This window comes from Ixodes scapularis, unplaced genomic scaffold (assembly GCF_016920785.2).
Source record: "Ixodes scapularis isolate PalLabHiFi unplaced genomic scaffold, ASM1692078v2 PGA_scaffold3__209_contigs__length_174095766, whole genome shotgun sequence".
Taxonomy (NCBI): Eukaryota; Metazoa; Arthropoda; class Arachnida; order Ixodida; family Ixodidae; genus Ixodes; species Ixodes scapularis.
The window spans coordinates 114,699,170-114,722,270 of NW_024609868.1; the positions used below are offsets into that span (position 1 = coordinate 114,699,170).

The window sequence follows — 23,101 nt, forward strand, 5'->3', positions numbered from 1 at the left end:
CCACGTAATGTGACGTGACGACAATGTCGTAGAGTATGCGTGGATGCACGGACACACGTAGAGACAAATTTCAGGAAATAGGGACTTTCGTTAAAATGCATTCCATGCCTCAAAAACAAAATTTTTCCCATGGTTCAGTAAGGACTTAAGCCACAGAGGCAGTTTATTGAACAAAACAAAGAATGAGAGCTAAATCAGAATTACTTTCTTCAATCTCATTAGTTTCATTAAGGAAAACCCTGCCAACATCTAAAACATTTTTTCACGTTGGCATGAAAAATACTTGATGGACCATAGAAAGATTATGGCTTTAATGTGAAAGCATTAGCTGGGTCCCATGAAGCGGAGTCAGCGTTGTTCGTAACAGCGAAAAACGGCAGAGAAATTCCATCCGCGGAACGTCTCTTAAAATACATTACGGGTGGAACCAGCTGATAACTCAAGGAAGGAGAAAGAGAAAAGACAACCAATCGCTGGACTACCAACTATTTTAATGAATCATTCTCTTCTACTAAATCTTAAGCATATCAAATTTTTTTTTTTAATAATTGTTTTTTTTTTTTTTCTATTTTTACTTTGCAAAGAGGGCACCCTTCAGAAAGAGCTTTTGTTGCGGTTGCAGGGTTATTCAGGCGGAACTCACACAGTTTTCTTCTTCGTTGCTTATAGCCAAGGCCTCCAGCATCTCCCTTGCAAGCTGGTTTTTATGGTGCCCTATGATGCTGGCTTGCTCAAGTTTTGTTTGCACTTGCAAGTTCGACAATGGGCAGCGAGGTGTCCTGGTCCCGCGAGATTCTTAGCGTTGGCCATATGTTCTCATGCACAGTCGTTTATGCATCTCCCGGTCTGTCCAATATAGCATCGTCACATGTTAACGGTATGCTGTAAACAACTCCGTTTTGGCACAGAAGGTATTTTGTCCTGTGTCGGGTGTCGCACATGTCTTTCTTGTCCGTTTGTGTCTGATTGATCCTGCGGCATAGGGAATAAGCCTTATTGGGGGCCAAGCATACAACTTGAACGTTTTGCCGGTTTGCTATTTTTTTTAAATTTGTGGGTGACCCCATGAATGTACGGGACTACTGCAAAGGGCTTCTTTGTTTTCCTTGCTCCGGACCTTCCCCTCCTCCTCCTCAAGAGCTGCACTCTAATTCGGCGTTACAGGGGATTGTAAAAGTCTTTCATTTTTTACCTTAATCTTCATTGTACGAGAGAAAGCACAACCCAACCATGCACGCCATGAGCTCAGGTTGGCTATCTAGAAGCAGCATCTTAGTTAAAACAGGGTAAAAGAAAGCAATGCCAAAGCTAGCGTACGAACGAAGTAGCATCTCAAATCGACTCTCAAGTGGTCGCGTACCTTACACTCTAAAAAAAGTGTAGCCTTAACCCATTTGTCCCATATTAGGGAGTTTTAGAATAGCGCACGCTAAAGCTTTGCGTACGCAAAGAATAGCGTCGTCGCCACTGCGCATGCTCCGAACGCAAACCAGGTTTTGCGCTTTGCGTGCGCAATTTTAGCGCGCGCTATTTCTCGGAAATAGCGTGCGTACGCAAAGAGTCTTTGCGCTTCTCCAAGGAGGATTCATGATGAGAAGTTGGCTAAAGCCAAGACGAGCACCGTTAAAAAAAAATGGCGGCTTCCAGGATTATGTTGGCGGCTGCTTTGGCGGCGTCGTGGGTGCGACGTCGGCGGCATCCTCGCGACTGCAATTTTCAATACGGGACGAAATTGTACTCGGTTTGGCAGCGATCACCGGCAACTTGATGCTTGCGACGCGCGAACATTTCACGGCGAAGGTCAGTACACGAGACCTCTCTTGCCGAGGCGACGCAAGCGGACACGACCGGTCAACCGCTCGCGTCGCGTTCTCATGTTTAAACAAATTAAAATGCTACTCTGGACCAAAAAAACTCGTTTTTTTTTTCTAAAGTTACATCATTTCGTGTGTGAAATAAAAGGTTTTACTGCATCTTGGTGGCGTCGCAAGCGCGAGATGCTTGGGCTTTTGCGTCGAGGCGGAGAAATGCTAGTCTAAAACTCTTCTGCGTCGCGCGCGCTAATACAAGCGCTAAATTTAGCGCTAGCGTGCGCTAAAATTGCGTACGTTATTCTAAAACTCCCTATTATGCACCCCAAAACTTCAGTTCGACGTACAGCAGCCGCAACTTTTAAGAGGGGCTTGAAAACAGTGCGATGATACTTACTACATAAAAAATACACTGAGGTTTTGCAGTAGAGCCAAGAAAACCACAATTATTTTTTTTAATTGTAACTTTTGATTGAGGAAAGCCTGCCCTTTGGTATTTTCAGAAAAGAAAGTAAACCACCCAGCCACACCTTCGTGCAAAATTACAGTGATAACGCATGTGAATCCGATTTTCGAGATTTCTTTAAATCAAGGGTAGATCTACTCAGCTTCTGCTGTCTCGTCGTTACACGAGCACCCATGTTTGTCTAATGTTTTGCTTGTGTGTACATGTACGGGGGGTACCTACCTTCCGTCCTGGTGTGACGCCGGGGGTGTCCCTTTCCACAATGAAGGCCGTGAAGGCTTTCGAGGCCGGGCACTTGGGATCCGGATTGGACCTGGCCAGCACGAAGTACCTGCGGCCAATTTCACAGGTCATGCACACACACCTGGACCTCACTGCACCCTTTGTCGCCATGCGTCCCATACAAATTGATGTTCCAAGATGAAGCAGAGAGTAAGGCTCCGAAATACTCTAAAACCTGCCCGTAATAAAGTTAATTTATTAAAAAAACGAGAAAAAAAAATTTGTTAAGTCAATTGCTGTAATCCCTCGTTATAATGAAGTCAACGAGACGGCAAAAAGATTTAATACAAGCGGTATATTGATAAAAGCGATAGAGCCTCCCTCCCCCCCCTCCCCTCCAAAAAAAAAAAAGAAGAAACAGTGCCAGCAGCCTTGAAGGTGGATGGGAACACTGTGGAACACCCTGACTGTGTATTTAATCAAACAATCCTTGGTTGTGAACACCTTTTGGCAGCCTCCTTGAGTAAAGAAATCATCAAGTGGAGTTTGCCGATAATTTCATCCGGGCATCAGTTCTCCTCAAACTGCTCCAGGCATCGCAAGAACACCATCACCACCGTTGCACTCCACTTCGTTTTGAAGCAGCCAAAGATGTTCCATGTCTCTGCAGTCGTCGGCATTTCCTGAAGTGCCTTTCCAACGTTGCTTCATGTTTGCCCTGGCCGCATGCAAGGCCTACGATTGCAGCATCCGTGGAAGGAGTAACAGCAGGAACGTCCGCATCGACAAGCGCGAACAAATCAAAGTTATCCTTGGTGGCATTGCCAACATGTTTTCACACACTCCTGTAGAAATCGTTGAAGCTATAGAAATTGTGTGCTGGCTCGGCAAGCATGCTTGCAAGAAAAAATCTGACGTGTGCGAAGCACGTCAGATTTTCCTCTTCGGGTAGAGAATCCGTCTAATATATCTTGCTTGTTCTGCAAAATGGTGGACAGTGTCGAATAGCCGATGCCGGAACGTCGAATTCTTTGGCGATTTCAGACTTGGGCCGGCCACTTTTCTCAAACTCGTAGCTCTAAGCGACTTTTGGTAAACACTTCCAATCTTCCATACGATGCATGTGTGCATGTAGTATGCTGCAAGTGTGCCTGCGCAAGTGCACGTTGGGGACTTTTGAATGGATGATCTCCTCCGGGCTCCATCACTCCTTTGACCCTATTTCAACAGAACTCGGGCAGCGTCTGTCGTGGGTGCCATGAGTAGCATAGGAACATTGACTTGACGCTGCTCCCTGCCCGCGTCCCAACGTCCGCGCATCGGTATCGGAAGCGGCGCTCTGCCAGCTCTGCGCGCTCTGTCCTCCATCATCCGTTTGCTCCGTTTTCCCAGTTTGCCGTTTGCCTCAATGGAGAACGGAGAGAGAATGCAAGGACCTCCGTGTAGGCTTGCATGCTTTTGGCACCTCGGTGTTCATGATAAGCGCTCTCGTACACCGATACACTTATGATGATACAATTAAAAACATACGCATTTCGGTCAAGACCAACTTAAATTTCAAAACAGGCGATATTTAGAAAACAGCGATTTCGTTATAATGAGGGATTACTGTATGTCTTTGGATAAGGGTGATTCCATCTCAAACTGCACAAAAAAAGTTGGCTATGCAAAGCAACTGTTATCAATATACCGGAAGATACCGGTTAGACGTACACCCATGATGAAGGTATACGTGGTGAAGAATATCGGGTGGGCGATCTTGGGGGATGCAATGGCAAAATATAAAAAATGAACAATAAAAATGGGGGCGAGGGCAGGGCAGAGGGGCACTGCTATGAACCACATATCAACCATTTCGCAGTGTGATAAACATGCGGGAGCCTGCTACAGACTCGCATGTCTAAGGAACAGATACTGCAGGTCGCACGGTTAAAGTCATTCCCGTCGGACATTGCGCAATGTTGGACAGAAACTGAAGGTGGGCGTTGTTTCGAAATTTTTAACCGTATGAATATTTAGCAATAAAAATGGGGTGGGCAATGTCTTGGAAAAGGGCATTCATGTAGCTATCTTCAATACGAGGAAAGAGCTGCTTGACTCGGAAGGGAACCTGTCGTCAATGGCCAAAAAGAAGCCTTATTCCCAACAAACGGATACCATTAGGGTGGACGACTGTCGAACGAGTCCAGAGGGTCCTCGATGACGATTCTAGCGAATCATCAGGGCCACTGCAAAACAACTTTAACTGGATGAGTGTGTCATCAGGCGTGTACAAATGCAACAGATGTTGGTACAGATGCGATGCTATGAGAAGAGAATACGACCGACATTTCTTGGCACAATCATTTTATCCGGTCGAAGTGCCTGCTTAACAAACTCTAGCATCATGAGGAGCATGACATGCTTCGGTTTTTTTCAGAGGAGAAGAACCTCGTCCATAATCGAATGGTGAACCGAAAAAGTGACGGGTGGCTTTGAGATCATCTATGACGGCTTTCGGAATTGCCAGTAACCACCAACAAAGGTAATGCCATGGATAATTGAAAACGAGCGTGTTGTTGAATTGATATGAATAATTGAAAGAATAAAGCATTGAGGACGAGGACGGAAACAGGATTTTTATGAAAGAAGTCCTGTTTTCAAATATACGTAATGTCATGCCACCCTGTCTCTTCACTCATGGAATTAGAGTCAATGCCACTGCGTATGTTGATATGCTGGACATGGCAGTAATGCTTTGGGTTGAGGATCTTGCCCAGGGGCGGCCGTAGGTCTTCCAGCGAGACTCTGCACCCGAACACAGGTCTTCTGCGATACAAGAGTGGGTGGTTGAAAATTTAAATGGCCACATCACGCCTAACGTGTGTAATGCGTTAAGCTATCTGCGCTGGACTGTGTAATGTGTTATTGCAAGGGGGACCAACAAGCAGCCTCACAATACTAAGGACTCGTTGAACGCTGCTACTGTGGAGGCAACGGCCAACATCAAACAGCAGGTCCTCATCAAGGCTCGCAGACACCTCCAGAGCCGTATCAAGACTGTCACGAATGCTAATGGTGGTTTCATTAAACGAGTTTTAGGAGCATGGATTTGGAGACCTGTGTACCAAATTTGGAGCAAATACCACCAAATTTGAAGGAGATATGATCGTTTCTGCTTTGCTTGTGCATTTTTGCTCAAATACCAGCCACACCCTGTATGCTTTCATTATCACCGAACTGCCGTGCACAAAACATTTCACGGAGGTGTTGCCAAATACGCAACCACAGAAAAAGCCAATGAGAAATGCCTTAACTATTTCATAGCACCAGACGTGCCAAGAAGTAACTGTGACTCACCAGTTGGCCACGCCTCCGTTGGTGATCCACATTTTCTGGCCATTGATGATCCACTTGTCCCCCTTCTTCTCCGCCTTGGTCTTGATGCCCGCCACGTCGGAGCCTGCGCCGGGCTCCGTCACGCAGTACGCCTGCACAGCAGGTCGGTGAAAAGCACAGGAGGAACCTTAAACGCCGGTCGCATCTGTTTTTAAACCGCTGGCTACTAATCATGAATGTCATTGGTGCCCTCCATTACCATTATAACAGCGAAGAACTATCGAACAGACACATCAGATAGTCGGGAATCAATAGTGATAGCAACAAACACCACCCGGGACGGTTTACTGGTCAATGCGGCAGTCTTTCCCGGTGGCTGAAATGGCCGCAAGACAGATTTTCCGATCACATGACCAGCGCGGGGGGCAGGAAGCACCGAGCCTACCAGCCAATTCCGCTCAGAAGACGTGGGCATTGCCTGGCATTTTCTTTAATTCTCACCAAACAAGACCTTTCCCATATATAACTTTATGTGCTGCTCCTAAGGCACAGAAATGCAAATAATTTCACTTACATTTCAAGCTCCTCGACCCTTCTTCTGTGTGCCAAATCAGATAAAAATCCAATCCGGCACACAGAAATTGAAATAACAACGGAACTGCGGCGCCATTTATCTGTCTTGGTGTCAACTATTTTGTGCCATACAGTCGAGGCTGGTGCAACTTCCACAGTGCTCCGACGCCATCAAAGCTACTTGCGCAGGTGCATCACTTCGCTTGGCATCTTCTTCGCATGAGAATAGGTTAAAATAAGATGGGAGAAAAAGCTATTTTCTCTCGCAGCAGTGCTGGGCTGCAGCACTGTGAAGTTATGCTAATCTTGACGACGCAGCAGAAAACAGTTTACGCCGAGTTTTTCTTTACTAGGTACCTTGTCACCAAGAAGCCAGTCACATGACCAGAAAATCCCTCTTGCGGCTATTTTAGGTGCTGGCAAAGACACCCGCATTTATCAGTAAACTGCTTCAGGGGGCCAAATGAATGTTTCATTCAGCTTTTTGTGCAAATTTTCGATTTTAAATGAAAATCTTTTTGTGGTATGTTTTATAAAAAAAAAAAATTGGTCTTCAATGGGTTAAAGGATCTTTGAGGTAATGTGGACATTTCTGCAACTAATCTGCGTTTTGTCAATGTAGGGCGGCTGAGAACGTAGAGAAAGCTCCACCCAAACTTGCGCACGAGACACGTGCTTGTCGAACTCATGCTTCGAGAAACGAGACGGAAATAAAAAGCAGAAAATCTTTGTGGCATGCTCGTCTTCATCGTGCTGCCTCGGTAGATCCAAGGCAAGGTGCCGGCTTACGAATCCCTGGTTGGCGGGCACAAATCCCGCCAAACGGAGAGTCGAGTAAAGGCGCTGCAGCATTGAGCAAACAATTGCACAGCTCTGTCCATTAACACGAAAGAGACATGTTTTCAAAACGCCGGTCACATTGAGGCAACAGCAACTGTTACTGTCGCCCGGCAGCCGTGTTCGCCGATTCGCTGTCAGACAGCCGAAGAACACCGTGTCACACCGCGCTGATGGCACGGTCAAAACGGAAACACTCCGCCTTCTTGACTGTCTACTTTCTGAACTATTGTTGCAAGTTGAGCTGGTTGGCACATGTTCACAGAAGGTGGGAAAACAGCTTGAACAAAAAGCACTTACATAGAGACTAGACAAACGCATAGCTGACTATCAACCATTCGTTACTATCTTCATCTTTGTCAACACTGTGTCTCGTTTTCACCTTCAACCTCTCGACAGCTACATGTTTATGAGATTAAATAATTTGGATAACTTTTGAAAAATTCAGAGATGCGAAAAGTATCCTAAAAGAAAGAAGAAATTAAAAAAATATAAATGTAAAATAAGCACATATCAATCATACAAGCTCACTACCAGTCACTTTGGTACAGCACGTCACAGATAAACTCAACTTGCGTTAATTCGACCTCGATTAAAGGGACAATGAAGACAATTTTATTTAATTTTTTTTAAATGGTGTTTTTATGCTTCTTGGGAACATAGCATGTTGCCCAAGTTTTCGTAGACATTTGTGACGCATATTTGTGTGCCTATAAAAGAAGTAAAGAAACCGAAACTGAAAAATCTCCATTCTTGTTTCTGGGCCTCTGAAAACGGAGGTGACGTAGGGAGTGATGTCAAGTGTGAATAGTCGGTATCTGTAGTATTTAGGAGATTGAGAGACTGGCCACCGCGCTGGGTTACAGCAGCGGGGTGGCGCGGTCGTTTCGTCGAATCTGTCAACATGGACGGGCCGCTTTTGCGAGCGAGTTTGAGCTTCCGTTCAGTGACCCAACACAAACGGAACGGGAGTATGTGTGGCGGCCTCCGCCCGATGGAGACCGCCCAGCCAGTAAGCGGCCCGCATGCCAAAGAGCCATAGTTGCTTGCTGGCCGTTTCACGTCCAGCGTAGCAAAGAAAAAAACAATGATGCTGCTTTATTTAAGGTTTAATAATCATTTCCGGTCCGATCTATACTTTTCATGGTTATTTAAGCGGAAATTAGAACAGTATTCCTAGAAATCGCGAACCTTAACGTGACCGAGGGCACGTCTCTCGTTTCGACCAATCGCTGACGCGTCTCTTGTGACGTCGCGCTTCTTGGCCCCGCATCGGTCACGTGAGCTCCGCTTCTCCTAGCTTCTCCCGCAGCTCTCGGGGCGTCGCTCCAGTCAATCCTGGTACAATTATTACCGCGACTGTTTATTGATTTGCGCGGCACACAAGTGCCGGTTTCGGCTGAAATTTGGGCAACGTGGCCCGAGACTTGCCTGAAACCCAGTTTAATCGCCAAAAATATGTCCGGAATTGCCTTCATTGTCTCTTTAACTTGACCCTCTTCAAAGGTCTTAGCAAAAAACCCACACATTTCTTTAAAAAAATAAAAACTCGTTATTTCGATCTTAAAACATAAAATATCGGTCAATTCAAACTGCCGCGCCCATCGGTCGGCCGCAATTGGCCACGCCAACAATCGCGACCGGTCACGCCACCCTTTTTCAAATTTGGAAGCGTGGTCCAAATTGCGAAGAGAGAGAAAAAGAGAGCACATGTTGTGACATGGGGCATGGCATGGTCTCAACACAAAACAAACTTTGCAACACTGCTGTGGAGCAGCAGTGTCGCAAAGGTTGTTTGTGTTGCCGGCTGTTGCCGGCGGTGGCGCCGGTGCACACAACCAAAACAACCATTTGTGTTCTACATGGTTGCCGGCGACGGCGGCATTGTTGCACACAACCAAAACAACCATTGCAACACTGCTGCAGCTGCTCTGCAGCAGTGTTGCAATGGTGCCGGCGACGGGTGCTGCCAATCACTGCTGCCGCAGCTCCACTGAATGCGCAAAAACATGCACGGTCACTGCCACCGCCCTGCCGCAGTGTGCAGCGGCTCATTATAACTATGTTATAATGAGCCGCTGCACACTGCACACATGTTAGCATACCTGATCTAAAGCGCTGGACATTCAGAATTTAGCACGCATCATTCAATTAGACTTTTGGATAATTTGACTCAATTTCGCATGTCCCGTCAAGTTCAAATTAAAGGAAGTCGACTGTACTGGGAATTAGTGAACAAATCAATCAAGCTAGTTAGTGGTGGTTAAACATTAGACTAAAAACCCCTGAGACTGGGACAAGAAGGGACGGACAAACACAAAGTCTCAAACACAATTTAAAAGCTGTGTTTGAGACTTTGTGCTTGTCAGTCCCTTCTCATCCCAGTCTCAGGGTTTTTAGTCAAATGTACTCACTGGGAAACGTGATCGAAGCACTGCTAGTACAATGCAGTGGCCACAGCTCATCGTAGAAGTTATTTTTCTTTGTACTGAAGCGTGACTGAGGGACAGCTAACACAGTCATTTGCATTTTCTTCAACAGCTAATGCCTCAACGATCTCCCTTGCGTGCCGATTTCTGTGCACGTGTTTTTTGTGCAAGCCGTTTTCCCACATTCTGTTTTGTGTGCGTCGCAGTGTCACTGGAAATGTGACTCTACAAAGCACTTGTGCACTAGAAGCGCCAAAAATTACCCCGGGACAACATCAACCAGCGACAGTGATCAAAAACAATCGACAGGGGAAGTATTTTTTGCTCTTTATTTCATCAAAATGTTCTTCATTTGCTGGTGAAGCAGCTAGCCCTAACCAAGGAAGATGAGATCGCTGCTATGCTCATGATTTATAACATTGCACGAAGTAGTTCTGTCTGGTTCTGTCTTTCACGCAATTCCTATTTCTAGTGCAAAATTGAGTTAGCACTGACTGAACCCCAGTGTTTTTTGTAGCATTGTGCTGAGCTGAACTGGCAGTGTTAAGAAACTGTGACACTGATGCAATCGGCCTTCATAATTATTGGTGGAATAAATATTTTTCAATGATGTTTATTTACCTTTACCACTTGCTATGTGATTCCTTCATTCCCCAAAACGTCCTGGGAATATTTTTAAACAATTCAGGTGCCGGGCAGCGGCTGTTTTCAAGTTCCAAGCATGAACAATCACAATCAGAGTAGTCGTTTTCATGCTGCAATTTTTTAATTGCTCGCTTTCGTGGATAATTTTTTATTCAATTTTATCCACAGGTGAGTAGACATGCCATTTTATTTCTCTAGCAGTAATGTGAACTGGTCTATTGACAGTTCAAACTTCAACAACCGTCTGAACGTTCACAACTTTAGCTGTGACCATTTCGACAACTGCTTTCCGTAATTATGCAGTAAAATGTTAAATTATTTTAGCTGCATGCCAGTCTTAATTTCTCCAGGACTTTATTTGAGCAAGCACTTAGAAAAAATTAGAGAGTCCTTCCACTTCACGTGAAGATGGAGGACCACTGAAGCTGTTATTTTTACGACGTTTACGACGACGCCTAAAGGACGACGTCTAGGACGACTTCAAGGACAACTTTTAGCACGATTTCCAGGACGACCTCGAGGACGATGCCTAGAGATGATAACAAGGGTTCAGGACCTCACTATCTAATAATGCCAGGGAAGGCTGACTCATGCTGGTTGCCCCCTCTTTTTATTTTTATTTATTCGTACTTCCCACGACCAATGGGGAGTTTTCTGTCAGCAGGGGAGCTTCCTGTCAACAACCGCGGACACATTGTTTTCCCAGATCCTAGCGCAAAACAGCTTAAATGAAAAAGGCACGCGATTAATAGGGAACTCTACCATCGAAGCTATCTGCATTGTAGTGTGAACAGCACAAAATCTGCTCATCCACCGATTTGGACAACACACATTGTCCAACACAAGCTGCTGCTGTTTTCGTTGCCGAAAGCTGTCACACCAGGGCAACATTGTTGCTGCCGCCTGTGTAGAGCTGACGTTGCCACAACGTAAAAGGTTTGTCGGGCAACAAAGCAACCAAGAAGCAAGTTGACCAACTGTTGATGAGCATGTTGTGCTGCTATTGCTGCCGTGTTTCCCCAATGCGACAGGGACTTTAGCATTATGTTGGCACAGGCATTATCAGCTGGAAAACTGGATGTTATTACAATTTGCCTCGTATAACAATAAAGGCCATCAACACTGTAGTCCCTGTTGGTTTCATTCTTATAAGCTTACTTAATAGGTGGCTAATATTTTTTTAAAGATTAATTTAAGAATTTAAACACGGCTGTTTGGAGCCTTCATGTGGTTGTCAGAAAGGGCAAGCAAGGGAAGCAAAGCCACTGACACAGGTACTGCATGTGTACAGCGAAAACCACACAGATGCGTCGGCGGCCATATTTTCCACAGTTCTCCGACTCACAGCTAAAAGAGGTTCCTCAATCAAGCGACCCAGGTACTTCTTCTTCTGGGCATCGTTTCCGGCAAGGATGAGTGGAGTTTGCTGCAAAAGGATGGGTCGGGAGTCAAGAATGTTAACAAACTGGGCAGAGAAGTATATTTCTTCCAGACTTCGGTGTTACAGCAAACAACTTCATTTTCCAAAAGCAATAGTTAAGTTCATAACCATGGGGGTGCAACCATTTTCAAATCACAAAATTCACAAAAATAAGGTCCTCACAAAAACTACCTAAGACATATAATTACATCATTCATTTCTTAAAAAGGACCATGAACCAACCGAAGAAATGGCTAGAACAGGCAAGCCTGACTCCTTTCCTTTGTCTCCTAAGACAATGATGCTTCTTTCATGCGTGTATATTTGTAAACATCCGAGAATGAAATACATGGAGCATATGGAAAATTCCTATAACCTTTTTGTAATTGCAACACCCCTTCAGGTGCCGATATTGGTACAGCGGCAATTTGTTTTGAATTTATGTAACAGGGTGGCAAATGCGAAATGGAAGAAAAGCAAGTACTAGTATCAAAACCCCAAACTTGCTAGCAAAAAAAAGGGGGAAGATTAAAGTGAAATTCTGTCATACTATCAGTGCCTGTAGCATTACCAAGACAAAAAACAAACAATGAATACAGATTCTCATCATGCAATGACAAAACAAAAATTGTAAAAACACTCAAGCAATCATCATGTCAAAAGTTCTTTATGTAAAAACTCTAGTACATTTTTTTACACCTCTGTACTACCTGTAAGCGGGCTGGGGACAAATAAAGCTGTTTAAACAGCTCTTCCCCCAGCCCCCACGATATGCACATTTATATGTACGAAGAAAAAATGCTTATTATTATTAAATTAATGCAGACTCGCATACACATGCAGACACTGAAACAATTTGCTAGCAGTAATGGTCCAAGAGCCAACACAATTCTCCCCCTCCTCCAAGGCCCATACTTTTTTAAGCAAAGTAACAATGAAAAGACCTCACGCATCAGGGAAACCTCAGAAGAGAGAAAAACTAAGGGAAAAGGCTCGCAAATATTCCGAGTTTGCACAGACAGGACGTAACAGTCGTGCGTTTGACCCTAGTTTCAAAAACAACTGCCAAACTTTCTACGAATGCAGTCCTGAAAAACGGTTTCTGCCAGAAAGTTTACAAATGCGAGAGGCTAAAGGCTCATTTGCAGATTCGCATCCGAGTGTGATCGACGGCAATGCAACCACCTGTGGCCGTGTAGGAGCAATATGTTTTGATACAAAAAACATGATCACATTTTCGCTCAAAACTGGGCAACACGATTGCACACGCGGTTTACTTAAAATGATGCATCTTTATTTTTCAGACTGCCGGCACAAATCGCAATGCAGTAAGCCTCAAACGACCTGTTGCACGGCTGCGGTCATCACGGCTAGAGTCGCGTCCTGGACGCCTGCCGCGTGACTCCCGGTAGCGCAATGACCGAGGCAGTCCCAAGGCAGTTGGTTGTTACTACCGCAACCAACCACAGCAGCTTCTACACCTAGTTTGGAAAAACATGCAGTGCCAAAAATACTAACGTAAAAACAACCTCTAGCTAACATTTAAATTTTAAATAAATAAGCGAGCTAATCCCAGAGGCAGTGCAACACTCACGGTATTGCACTGCCTGCTGGATCGAAGCTAGTTTTGCACCGTGTATGCACATTTCATTATGTTTCGGAGCCCGGTTTGGATAATACAATCTTTGGACGATATGTTTTATTTTTCAGTTACTGCGAAAATCGTATCAACAAGATTCCACTGTACGAAACCATTTACGCTAGGTAGGAGCACAAATCTGACCTTGCAAATATTTAAAAACATTTGGTCTAGTTATATGAAAGTTGGAAGTGTTCCAAGCCTACCTGTTAGATAGCGCCAGTGTCGTAAGCAACCACAAGCGTTTGCAATGCACTCGACCACATTTATGAACCAGTCTCAAGAGAGCCAAAACTTGTGTAGGCTGCCCACTGTGCAAAGAGTGAGCAGGAAGACATTAGCCACGTCTGACGAAGCCGGACTTCACCCCGGAGCTTCGGCATGTCACTGTGACGCAGTCAGGCTTATAAATGATAGCCACTTGCACCGATGTGATGGTAAATTTATTAAAATATTTTCTATTATATATTTACAAGGGCCTGTTTTTTTTCGAACGCTTGCGTACATTTTTGGATGCTTGCCGTACCAAACAAGACCAGTAAATACAGCGCCAAAAAACGACAGGACAAAGACGAGAGTAAACAGGACGAGGCGCACTCGCAACTAAAGTTTATTTAGGAAAAAACACATAATATATAGGCCGTTAAAAACGCCTATATATTCCCAGACAGACATGGAGCAGTGCAGCACAAAACACAAAACCAAATATGCTGAGTGTGCCGTCGGAGTGGTTTACGAAATTCCGCTGACTTGCGGCTCCGTGTACATCGGCCAGACTGGCAGATGTGTCAATGATCGTGCACGGGAACATGCGGCAGCTATGAGAGCAAGCCCGTCTGGTAATCTAGCTGTTCATTGTAGTCGCTGCCCGTGCTCACCAGTTTTGCATGATGTGAAGGTTCTTGCGAAATATAAAGATAAAATATGCCGAGAAGTGCACGAGGCGTTTGAGATTAGAGCAAAGGGAGATGACTGCGTTAGCGAGCCTTCCCTTGCCCTCTCAGGGAGAGAGTTTGATTTTATCAAGAGGTCTTCTGGATTGATGGGATGAATAGGCGTTTTTAACGGCCTATATATTACGTGTTTTTTCCTAAATAAACTTTAGTTGCGAGTGCGCCTCGTCCTGTTTACTCTCGTCTTTGTCCTGTCGTTTTTTGGCGCTGTATTTACTGATCATGAACCAACTAGCCCAAATTTCTACTTCGCACCAAACAAGACCTTTGTCACCTACGCAAATTTGAATGTATAGGACGTCCAAATTCAAAGAAAATGTGAATTTACTCGGAAGTTATTTGTGGCAGTACTTTATTGGTGTCGCTCCCTCTCATCACAGAGCTTACGAATCGGGCTCGTCAATTTGGTGAGCTTATCGGAAAGCTGGAGAAAAAAACTAAGACACTTAAAGGAGGACCAGCAGAAATATTCTTCCGCCTGGCGGAAAGTCTTCCTCGCCCTCTTTCTTTCTTGTATTGTAGCACGGCGAGGCGAGGGGAAAGGTCCCCTTTTGCGCCGGCTTCTTCTGAGAGGATAAGCCGAGAAAATCCCCATTCTGAGCGACGGGCGATGGGTGCGGCAACAGCGACCTCGTGACTTACAGGTAGCTTCAGCTCCTATCGCGTAATCTGCCCCATTTTTTTGGCGCTCACCAAGCCTAGCCCCTCGGGTGTAGGTTTTACGAAGCTGCGAGGCTGCGCCCGCGCAGTCACCGAATTTTAGCTGTCGAAGGTCTTTGGTTTAGCCCGTGGCAAAGTAAACGCATACTTGAGAGCTGCGATGCATCCCCGCACCCATTGAAGGAACGTTTCATAGATATTTTCAGTTGACCAAGGAGCTCAAAACACATGCGCGAGAAGTGGTGACTTGAATATGTAAGGATGACTTACATCTTCACAAAACATTCTATCTTAAAAAAAAAACAAAAAAAAAAACGGCTTATCACGCTCAAACCTGCTTCAAATTGGGATCGATGGAAAAGAAAACAATGTACCAGGCGCGGGCATCTTCTAAAAGGTCTCTGTTTTCCAGCAGCGAGCACAAATTATTGGAGAATTGGAGAACTTTTAGCGGCGAGATGTTTTGGTGGCGCCCTCCTATGGTTCCCCCTTGTGACGTCATTACCTTGCGAACAACAAGTTCGATGGTGTTTGTAAATAGAATGGTGGAAGCCTGAAATCATTGCGCTCTCAAAGCAACACTGCCAACACCGTTGAAATTAAAGTTCTTTCATTCCCCTTATTTCCGTCGATGGTATACCCTTTCCGACGTCATAGTCAGCTTTTGGGCCAATCGTGGAAGGCCGACCACAGCGACGCTTTCGGTCGCGCACGTCGCCATTAGCAGACTATGTTTTCAGGCCACGCTATATTTAGCCGGAGCTCGCGTTGCCACTTCGATGCATTGTCTGAAGCGCGCGGCTGAAGTGGCAGCGGGCCTTTAAAAACGATTTACTAAAATGCCCTGTTGATGGCCAGCAAAATGTATGAAATTCATATTTACATATTCCCAACAGCCCCCTGAGGTGAGAGGGCATCAAGGGTGAATGTCAATTTTAGAAAGTTTTAGTGGGTCGCTTTTAGCCACTTAGATATAGGGATGCCGCAAACTTTTTTCGAATTGAAGTTTCGATGATCGAATCAAGCGGTTCGAAAGGTTCAAAAGATTTCGATTTTTCTAATTGTCTACATCGTAAAATTCGATGGAAGTCGAATTTTCGAACTTGTTAAGCTAAGAAGTTCGACGCTTTTCGAACCATCGAACTTATTACGCTAAAAAATTCGATCTTTTTCGAACTTTCGAATTTATTGCGCTGCAAAGTTCGATGCTTGTCGAACTTCCGAACTTGACTGACCAAAAAATTCGATTAATTTCGAACTTTCGAACTTATTTATCAAGAAAATTCGAAAAGGTTCGAACTTTCGAATCCTGAAAAGTCAGAAGTTCGACGAACTTCGAACTTTTAGGGTAAAAGTTCGACGTTCGTCGAACTTCGAAAGATCAGCGGACGGTTTCATTTGAATTCAAGTAGTGAGGTACATTCGTAATTTTTTTTCAATCGAACTTTTACACGCGGTGCTGCGTTCCTTACAAAAGACAATGCCGTTTGTTTCAATGTTCTGGCATGCTTAGTTTTAAAGAAATAAATTCCCGAAGGGGCGAGGAAGGACGACGGGTTTTTGACGATTATCGTTTGTGCCAGATTTGAAGCGCGCTGTAGCCGAAGCTATTTGTGGTAGAGATGTTATACTTTTTTAAGAATGATCTATGTATAGCCTAGGTAAGTACCGTCTTAAGATGTGATTATTGTTATTCAACGTGAGTTTCGAAGAAATGTGCAAACATGTATCTACATGCAATTATGCCCTAAACTTGATATTTATTTTCGTCTAAGTTGTTTGAGGTATCGCATTTAAATTAACACCACAGACAGTACATATCATTGCCATCTGCAGAATACAAAATAATGTATTTATTGTTTTTTCACGTTAAGGAATAAACTAACTCATGGAGATTTCTAATAGAGTTTATGTTCGGCACGTCATTAAAAGAAAACATTTTTTTTTCGCTTCACGTTCCTGGGACGTGTTTCTTTTAGCCTGTACACGTTTTGCTAAAAGAAACTTGTTTCGAAGTTCTCAACCTCTGAATATGCAAGAATACAACACTTTCGGTGAATTCTTGATAGTTTTTTTTTTTTCTCCAGCTTTTCATCCCCGCATTTATTCCTCTTTTTCTTTTTTTTTTTTTTTTTTTCTTTTCTTTTTTTGTTATTGACACAGGTATTCAGGTTGAAAATACATAGCTTTGAACTTCCGAACCACTAAGCATGTGACGAGTAGTGCCTTCTGACGAGTTTCTAACAATGACCATCTGGCATCTACGCAATCTTTTATGCAGTGAAGAGCGACAGTAGCTATACATATGCATTATTAATTTCAGATTAAAATAAGCTCGACTACGCCCTCTTTCCCCGTATTGTTTTCTTTAACAGTCCGAAATATCTGGAAGGAAGGAAGGGAACTGAAGCCCCCCCCCCCGCTACCCTCTTTCTCCCCATTTTTCCTCTTCCGACACCACTTGTATCGTAGAACGCTCCTCGACCTCGAGTTGTGTCGGCTTTTTGCGAGGCGATTCCTCCCAGAAGATAAACCTCCAGGACAATTACAAACTTAACTTACTATATGCCAGCGTCACTCGGGCGGCGTTCGATCGGATTACTACCAGCGTGCAAGGGGTGGTGAGGTAGTTTGCCAGGTCGCTTCAAAGTTTTTCTGAGCCTCAACCTCCTGCTCGCCCCTGGCCGTTTCGAACTGGATGAGTCTCGTAAAACAGTGTGTTCGTGTGATCACTACTATGTGATGCAGGTTAAAGACCCTCCCCCCCCCCTCCCCCCTCCCGGGCTGGCGGTCACAATTACTGATCTATGGTCACACGTCACTCCGCACTGGCAAATATTCCAGCACATCCGGGACACTCGTCGTCTCATTTAATTGCCTGACCAACTTCGCAGAATCTAGATATCACACCCTAACTTTCCTAAACTTGATTTTCTGAAAACCTGTGAGTCGTGAAAACGTTATTTGAAACAAACTGTGTAGGAACTTGAAAACCGGACTTCGAACTTTGAAAACTTGGATTAGAAAGGAAATCAAAATCTTCGAAGTTTTTTTTTTTTTTCGAATTTAGCATTAAAAGAGAATCGAAACCTTCGAACTTTTCGAACTTTATGCGGAAATAAATTCAAAATCTCCGAACTGTTCGAACTTCATGTCTAAAAATTCGAAGCGTTCGAAGTTTTCGAATTTTATTTCTAAAGAATTTCGAAATCTTCGAATTTATCGAACCTGAAGTAAAAAAATATTCGAAATATTAGAATTCGAAAATTTAGAAACCGTGAAAGCTTCGAACTTTTCGAATTCGAAACTCCACTGTGATTGAAAGTTGCGTATTTTTCGAATTCGAACGTCGGTCGGTACGAAAATATCGTAATTTTTCGAAATCGAACCTCAGTTCGCTTCACAAATATCGAAACCTTTCGAAATCGAACCTGGGGTGGTTCGCGACATCCCTACTTAGATAACCGTACGGTCCGTACACCACAAAGAAATGTAAGCTAGACTCGCTGTTTACATTCTTCATCGAGAGCGGATATGGAGCGGAAAAGACAATAGACAGTTTTAGTATAGCGTTGCTGGCTCTTACGTACGCAATACGCAATAGTATAGCGTACGCTAAAAACGACCCGCTCGGACCGATTTTAGTTGTGCGTTACGTTTCCGAGTGAACATCTCGCATGAATCGCAGAATTCCGCGTGCTTATAGCGCCACCATGCTCCTGAAAATGAATACCGCAAATGAAAACGTGTCCAATCATTTTATTCAAAGTCAAACCAGGCAGCGTCGACGCACACTGCGAGCGGCGAACATTTCCACTGTGCACTTCTTCAGCTGCAGGGCGATCTGATTCGACCGTGGTAGGTCCCAGAAAGAATCGCCGAGCTGAACACCACGCAATTTCACGTAACACAGAACGTAGAAAACACACGTCACCCTTGCTGCACCAGTCGAGGCAACCGCCATCTTGAAACTGGCGCTCTCGTTGGGTCCGAGATCTCTCGAGAGCGTCCCGCAAGGCCCGGTAGCCAGCAACGCAAAATCCCCAGCGTTGCGTGCGTACGCCGTACGCAATACGCTAGCCCTTCTATTGCGTTCTGTGCATGCGCACTCACGGCCCGCAATCTGTTTGCCTACGCAAAGCTATAGCGTACGGTCCACTAAAACTATCTAATAGGGAGTTTTAGAATAACGTACGCAATTTTAGCGCACGCTAGCGCTAAATTTAGCGCTTATATTAGCGCATGCGTTGCGAGAGAGTTTTAGAATAGGGAGTTTTCGTAGATCGTTTTCGCCGTCCCGCAAGGCCCTCCGCAACCCGCTAGGATAGCGGGAACTCCACAGTCAAGGCTATCGGCGCGCAGGCGCAGTAGCAACTTCTTCGTTGCGGAACGCTTAGCGGAGGGGGCAACGCGGTCTACGAAAACTCCCTACTAGCGTTTCTCCGTCGCGACGCAAAAGCCCGAGCATCTCGCGCTTGCAACGCCACCAAGATACAGTCACAATTTTTAATTCACACACGAAATGCTGTAACTTTAGAAAAGAAAAAGAAGTTTTTTTGATCTAGAGTACAATTTTAGATTTGTTTAAATATGAGAATGCGACGCGAGCGGTTGACCGGTCGTGTCCGCTTGCGTCGCCTCGGCAAGAGAGGTCTCGTGTACTGACCTTCGCACACCGTACCTTCACGGAGAAATGTTCGCGTGTCACAAGCATCAAGTTGCCGATGATCGTTGCCAAACCGAGCACAATGTCGTCCCGTATTGAAAATTGCAGTCGCGAGGATGCCGCCGACGTCGCACTCACGACGCCGCCAAAGCAGCCACCGACATAATCTTGGAAGCCGCCATTTTTTTAACTCTGCTCGTCTTGGCTTTAGCCAACTTGTCATCACGAATCCTTCTTGGAGAAGCGCAAAGACTCTTTGCGTACGCACGCTATTTTCGAGAAATAGCGCACGCAAAAATTGCGAATGCAAAGCGCGAAAGCTGGTTTGCGTTCGGAGCATGCGCAGTAGCAACGACGCTATTCTTTGCGTGCGCAAAGCTTTAGCGTGCGCTATTCTAAAACTCTCTAATATTAGACAGTTTTAGTGGACCGTACGCTATAGCTTTGCGTACGCAAGGAAATTGTGGGTCGTGAGTGCGCATGCTCAGAACGCAGTAGAAGGACTAGCGTATTGTGTACGCACGCAACGCTGGGGATGTTGCGTTGCGGGCTAGCGGGCCTTGCGGGGAGCTCTCGAGAGATTTCGGGCCCAACGAGAGCGCCAGTTTCAAGATGGCGGTTACCTTGACTGGCGCAGCAAGGGCGTCGTGGTGTTCTCTACGTTCTGTGTTATGCGAACGGTGAAATAACGTGGTGTTCAGCGCGGCACTTCTTTGTGGGACGTACCGCGGTCGAATCAGGTCGCCGTGCAGCTGAAAGAGTGCACAGTGAAAGTGCTCACCGCTCGAATTGTGCATCAACGCTGCGATCTGCTTGACGCTAGGTCTATAGACAGTATTACTGGCGGCCATAGCCGTGCGCGCAAATGCTGAGCGCGTGCGGATGACAAGCTTCCACAGTTCTTTTTGTAACGTGCATTCCGCACCGTCAAGATTGCCGGTCTTCGCAGCCTATTAATGTGAGCTCGTTCTGAGCATGCGCTCTCAACAGCACCCTCAAATATGGCGTCCAGTGAATGCCCCCTATTCGCTCAGTTGCATTGATTGATAGCATTGATAGCATTGATAAACGGTGCCATTTTCACGGGACGACTGACGGAGGCTCCGTGATCGAATTTGGCTACGCACTCGTACTCGTAGCCTCTGTACTCGCAGAAAAGCGCGCTTGACGAGGCAGCTGTGGCTTGGTTTAATCTGAAATAAAATGATTGGATACTTTTTCTTTTTCAATATTTCTTTCCAGGAGCATGGTTGCAATAAGCACGCGGAATTCTACGGACTCGAAAACGTAACGCACAACTAAATTCGGTCCGAGCAGGTCATTTTTAGCGTACGTTATACTATTGCGTATGGGCCAGCAACGCTGTACTAAAACTGCCTATTAAAACCCTTTTTGGCGAGTCTAGCGTGTCGTGTTATGATTCAACGTTGCTTGTATCGGTACCATAGCACGGGCCGCCACTTCGAAGTATTTGTGGTGTCTCAAAGAAACTAAAGCAAAAGCAGACAATTTTTTTTAACGTGACACAGAATTGTATTTAACATTGTAAAAAACTTTTAGGTACCCTACGCCACGCAGTTACCACAAACTATCGCCGCTGTTTCCCACTTTTTTTTTGTTAGAAGTGAACGATGTTTAGGAATCTGTTAATGCGAGTATCCAACCTAAGCGGTAGATTTTAGTGCGAGTCGATACATTGCTGGGGAAAATAGCAAAAAGCGCCGCGTGTTTGCGCTAACAGGGTCGCGTAATGCACGCATACCGCTGCACAATCAACGCTAACATAGTAAATCAGTAAATTTAGTGGCCCCCAAAAAAGTGGTATTATTTTGTTTTATTTTTATGTTTGAAAAGTTATTTTAAAACAAGCGATTCGGTAAAGGGTGCTTCCGCTGGGCACCAACTTACGAGGCATCAATTTGTTCTTATACACGAAATTCTGCATGGGCCTTGCGTAAAAATGTCAATGTCAATGAAACGTTCCTTCAATGGGTGCGGGGATGCATCGCAGCTCTCAAGTATCCGTTTACTTTGCCACGGGCTAAACCAAAGACCTTCGGCAGCTGAAATTCGGTGACTGCGTGGGCGCAGCCTTGCAGCTCCGTAAAACTTACACCCGAGGGGCTAGGCTTGGTGAGCGGCAAAAAATAGGGCGATAGGAGCTGAAGCTACCTGTAAGTCACGAGGTCGCTGTTGCCGCACCCATCGCCCGTCGCTCAGAATGGGGATTTTCTCGGCTAATCCTCTCAGAAGAAGCCGGCGCAAAAGGGGCCCTTTCCCCTCGCCTCGCCGTGCTACAATACAAGAAAGAAAGAGGGCGAGGAAGACTTTCCGCCAGGCGGAAGAATATTTCTGCTGGTCCTCCTTTAAACACTTAAGACTGCTTATGTGTAGGAATGCTTTCGCATTCCTACACATGTCATATCAGATGCTTTGTCACGGAAGCCAGCGAGTGCACTAAAGGTCAAAGCGGACACACTTTAAAAATGAAACGCAAAGAAAAGCACAGCAACGCAATGCTTTGTCACGGAAGCCATTGTGAAGCTGGCAAGGTTCGTCACACCTGCGCAGTGGGAAAGTGTGATGTCACCGCCGCAATGCCGTGTGCGATAGGAAGATGTGGAGCGCTGCTTGTAAGAATGTGCTGAGTGTAGGCGAAATCCACCATCGTTGTTAAGTTTCAGAATGCACAGTGGGGCAGTCTGCGCGGCGCACCATTGCACTCCCTGCCGGCGTTGGGGCCGCTTTTGCTCCTCTCGGCGCCGAGAATGCTTTCGCATTCAACACTCACAAGAAGTGCTTAGGCGTCCTCAAGAATTTTCCCTGAGGCGCGTCCACTTTTACCTTGAGCACACCGCCGGCTTCCGCAATGAGGCATCTGCGTTGCTCTACTTTTGGCCAATGGGACTTTAGGTGTTGCTTCGCTCAGCCAATGGGAATTAAAGCGCCGTTTCGCTCAGCCAATTCAGGTGCCATTTTTCGCTGCTGCAGACAACGCCGGCTTCGCTCAAGGGAACCAGTTAGTGCTTTCGCATTAAAAATAGGGCTCGGGCAAGACTGGCTCATACCCCCAAATATGAGAAGAGCATCCCAATTTGAAACAATATCTAAAAAATTAACAAATTGTAGTTTGAGCAATTTAGATAGAGTTGACGCCCTACTGAAGACAGAGCACGTCGAGGAAGCAAACAGGTGCACAAATGCTCTCGTTTCAAAATCGCTTCCTCGGAGTACTCGACCATCTAGGTCTCCCCCCCTCAATTCGACAATTTGCGCACGCACAGGCAGTGGTGGAGTGGGTAGGCTGGTGTCAAGTGGGTTGCAGAAAGCGTCGAGGCGCGACCTACCCCGAGTTCCGTGCTTGTGAGTGCCAGGGCGATGCCCGAACAGGCGTATGTAAATTCCTCCACGCACAGGCACGAGTCGAGACACTTCAAGTCGGGCCCACCTGGCACGAGGACA

The 23,101-nt window shown here is 45.5% G+C and overlaps 1 protein-coding gene across 2 annotated transcripts in view; it reads right to left on the minus strand.

The window, feature by feature from the left end:
* LOC8024050 (probable medium-chain specific acyl-CoA dehydrogenase, mitochondrial) overlaps window positions 1-23,101 on the minus strand; it is a 73,999-nt gene that overhangs the window by 14,827 nt on the left and 36,071 nt on the right. Inside the window, exons 6-9 of one of the 2 annotated variants that reach the window (XM_029981438.4) lie at window positions 22,987-23,087; window positions 11,647-11,727; window positions 5,839-5,969; window positions 2,500-2,608 (exon numbers count right to left, since the gene is read on the minus strand). In XM_029981438.4, the coding sequence (XP_029837298.2) occupies window positions 2,500-2,608; window positions 5,839-5,969; window positions 11,647-11,727; window positions 22,987-23,087 (422 nt within the window). The remainder of the gene's footprint in view (window positions 1-2,499; window positions 2,609-5,838; window positions 5,970-11,646; window positions 11,728-22,986; window positions 23,088-23,101) is intronic. The other variant, XM_040503432.2, reaches the window with a different exon arrangement.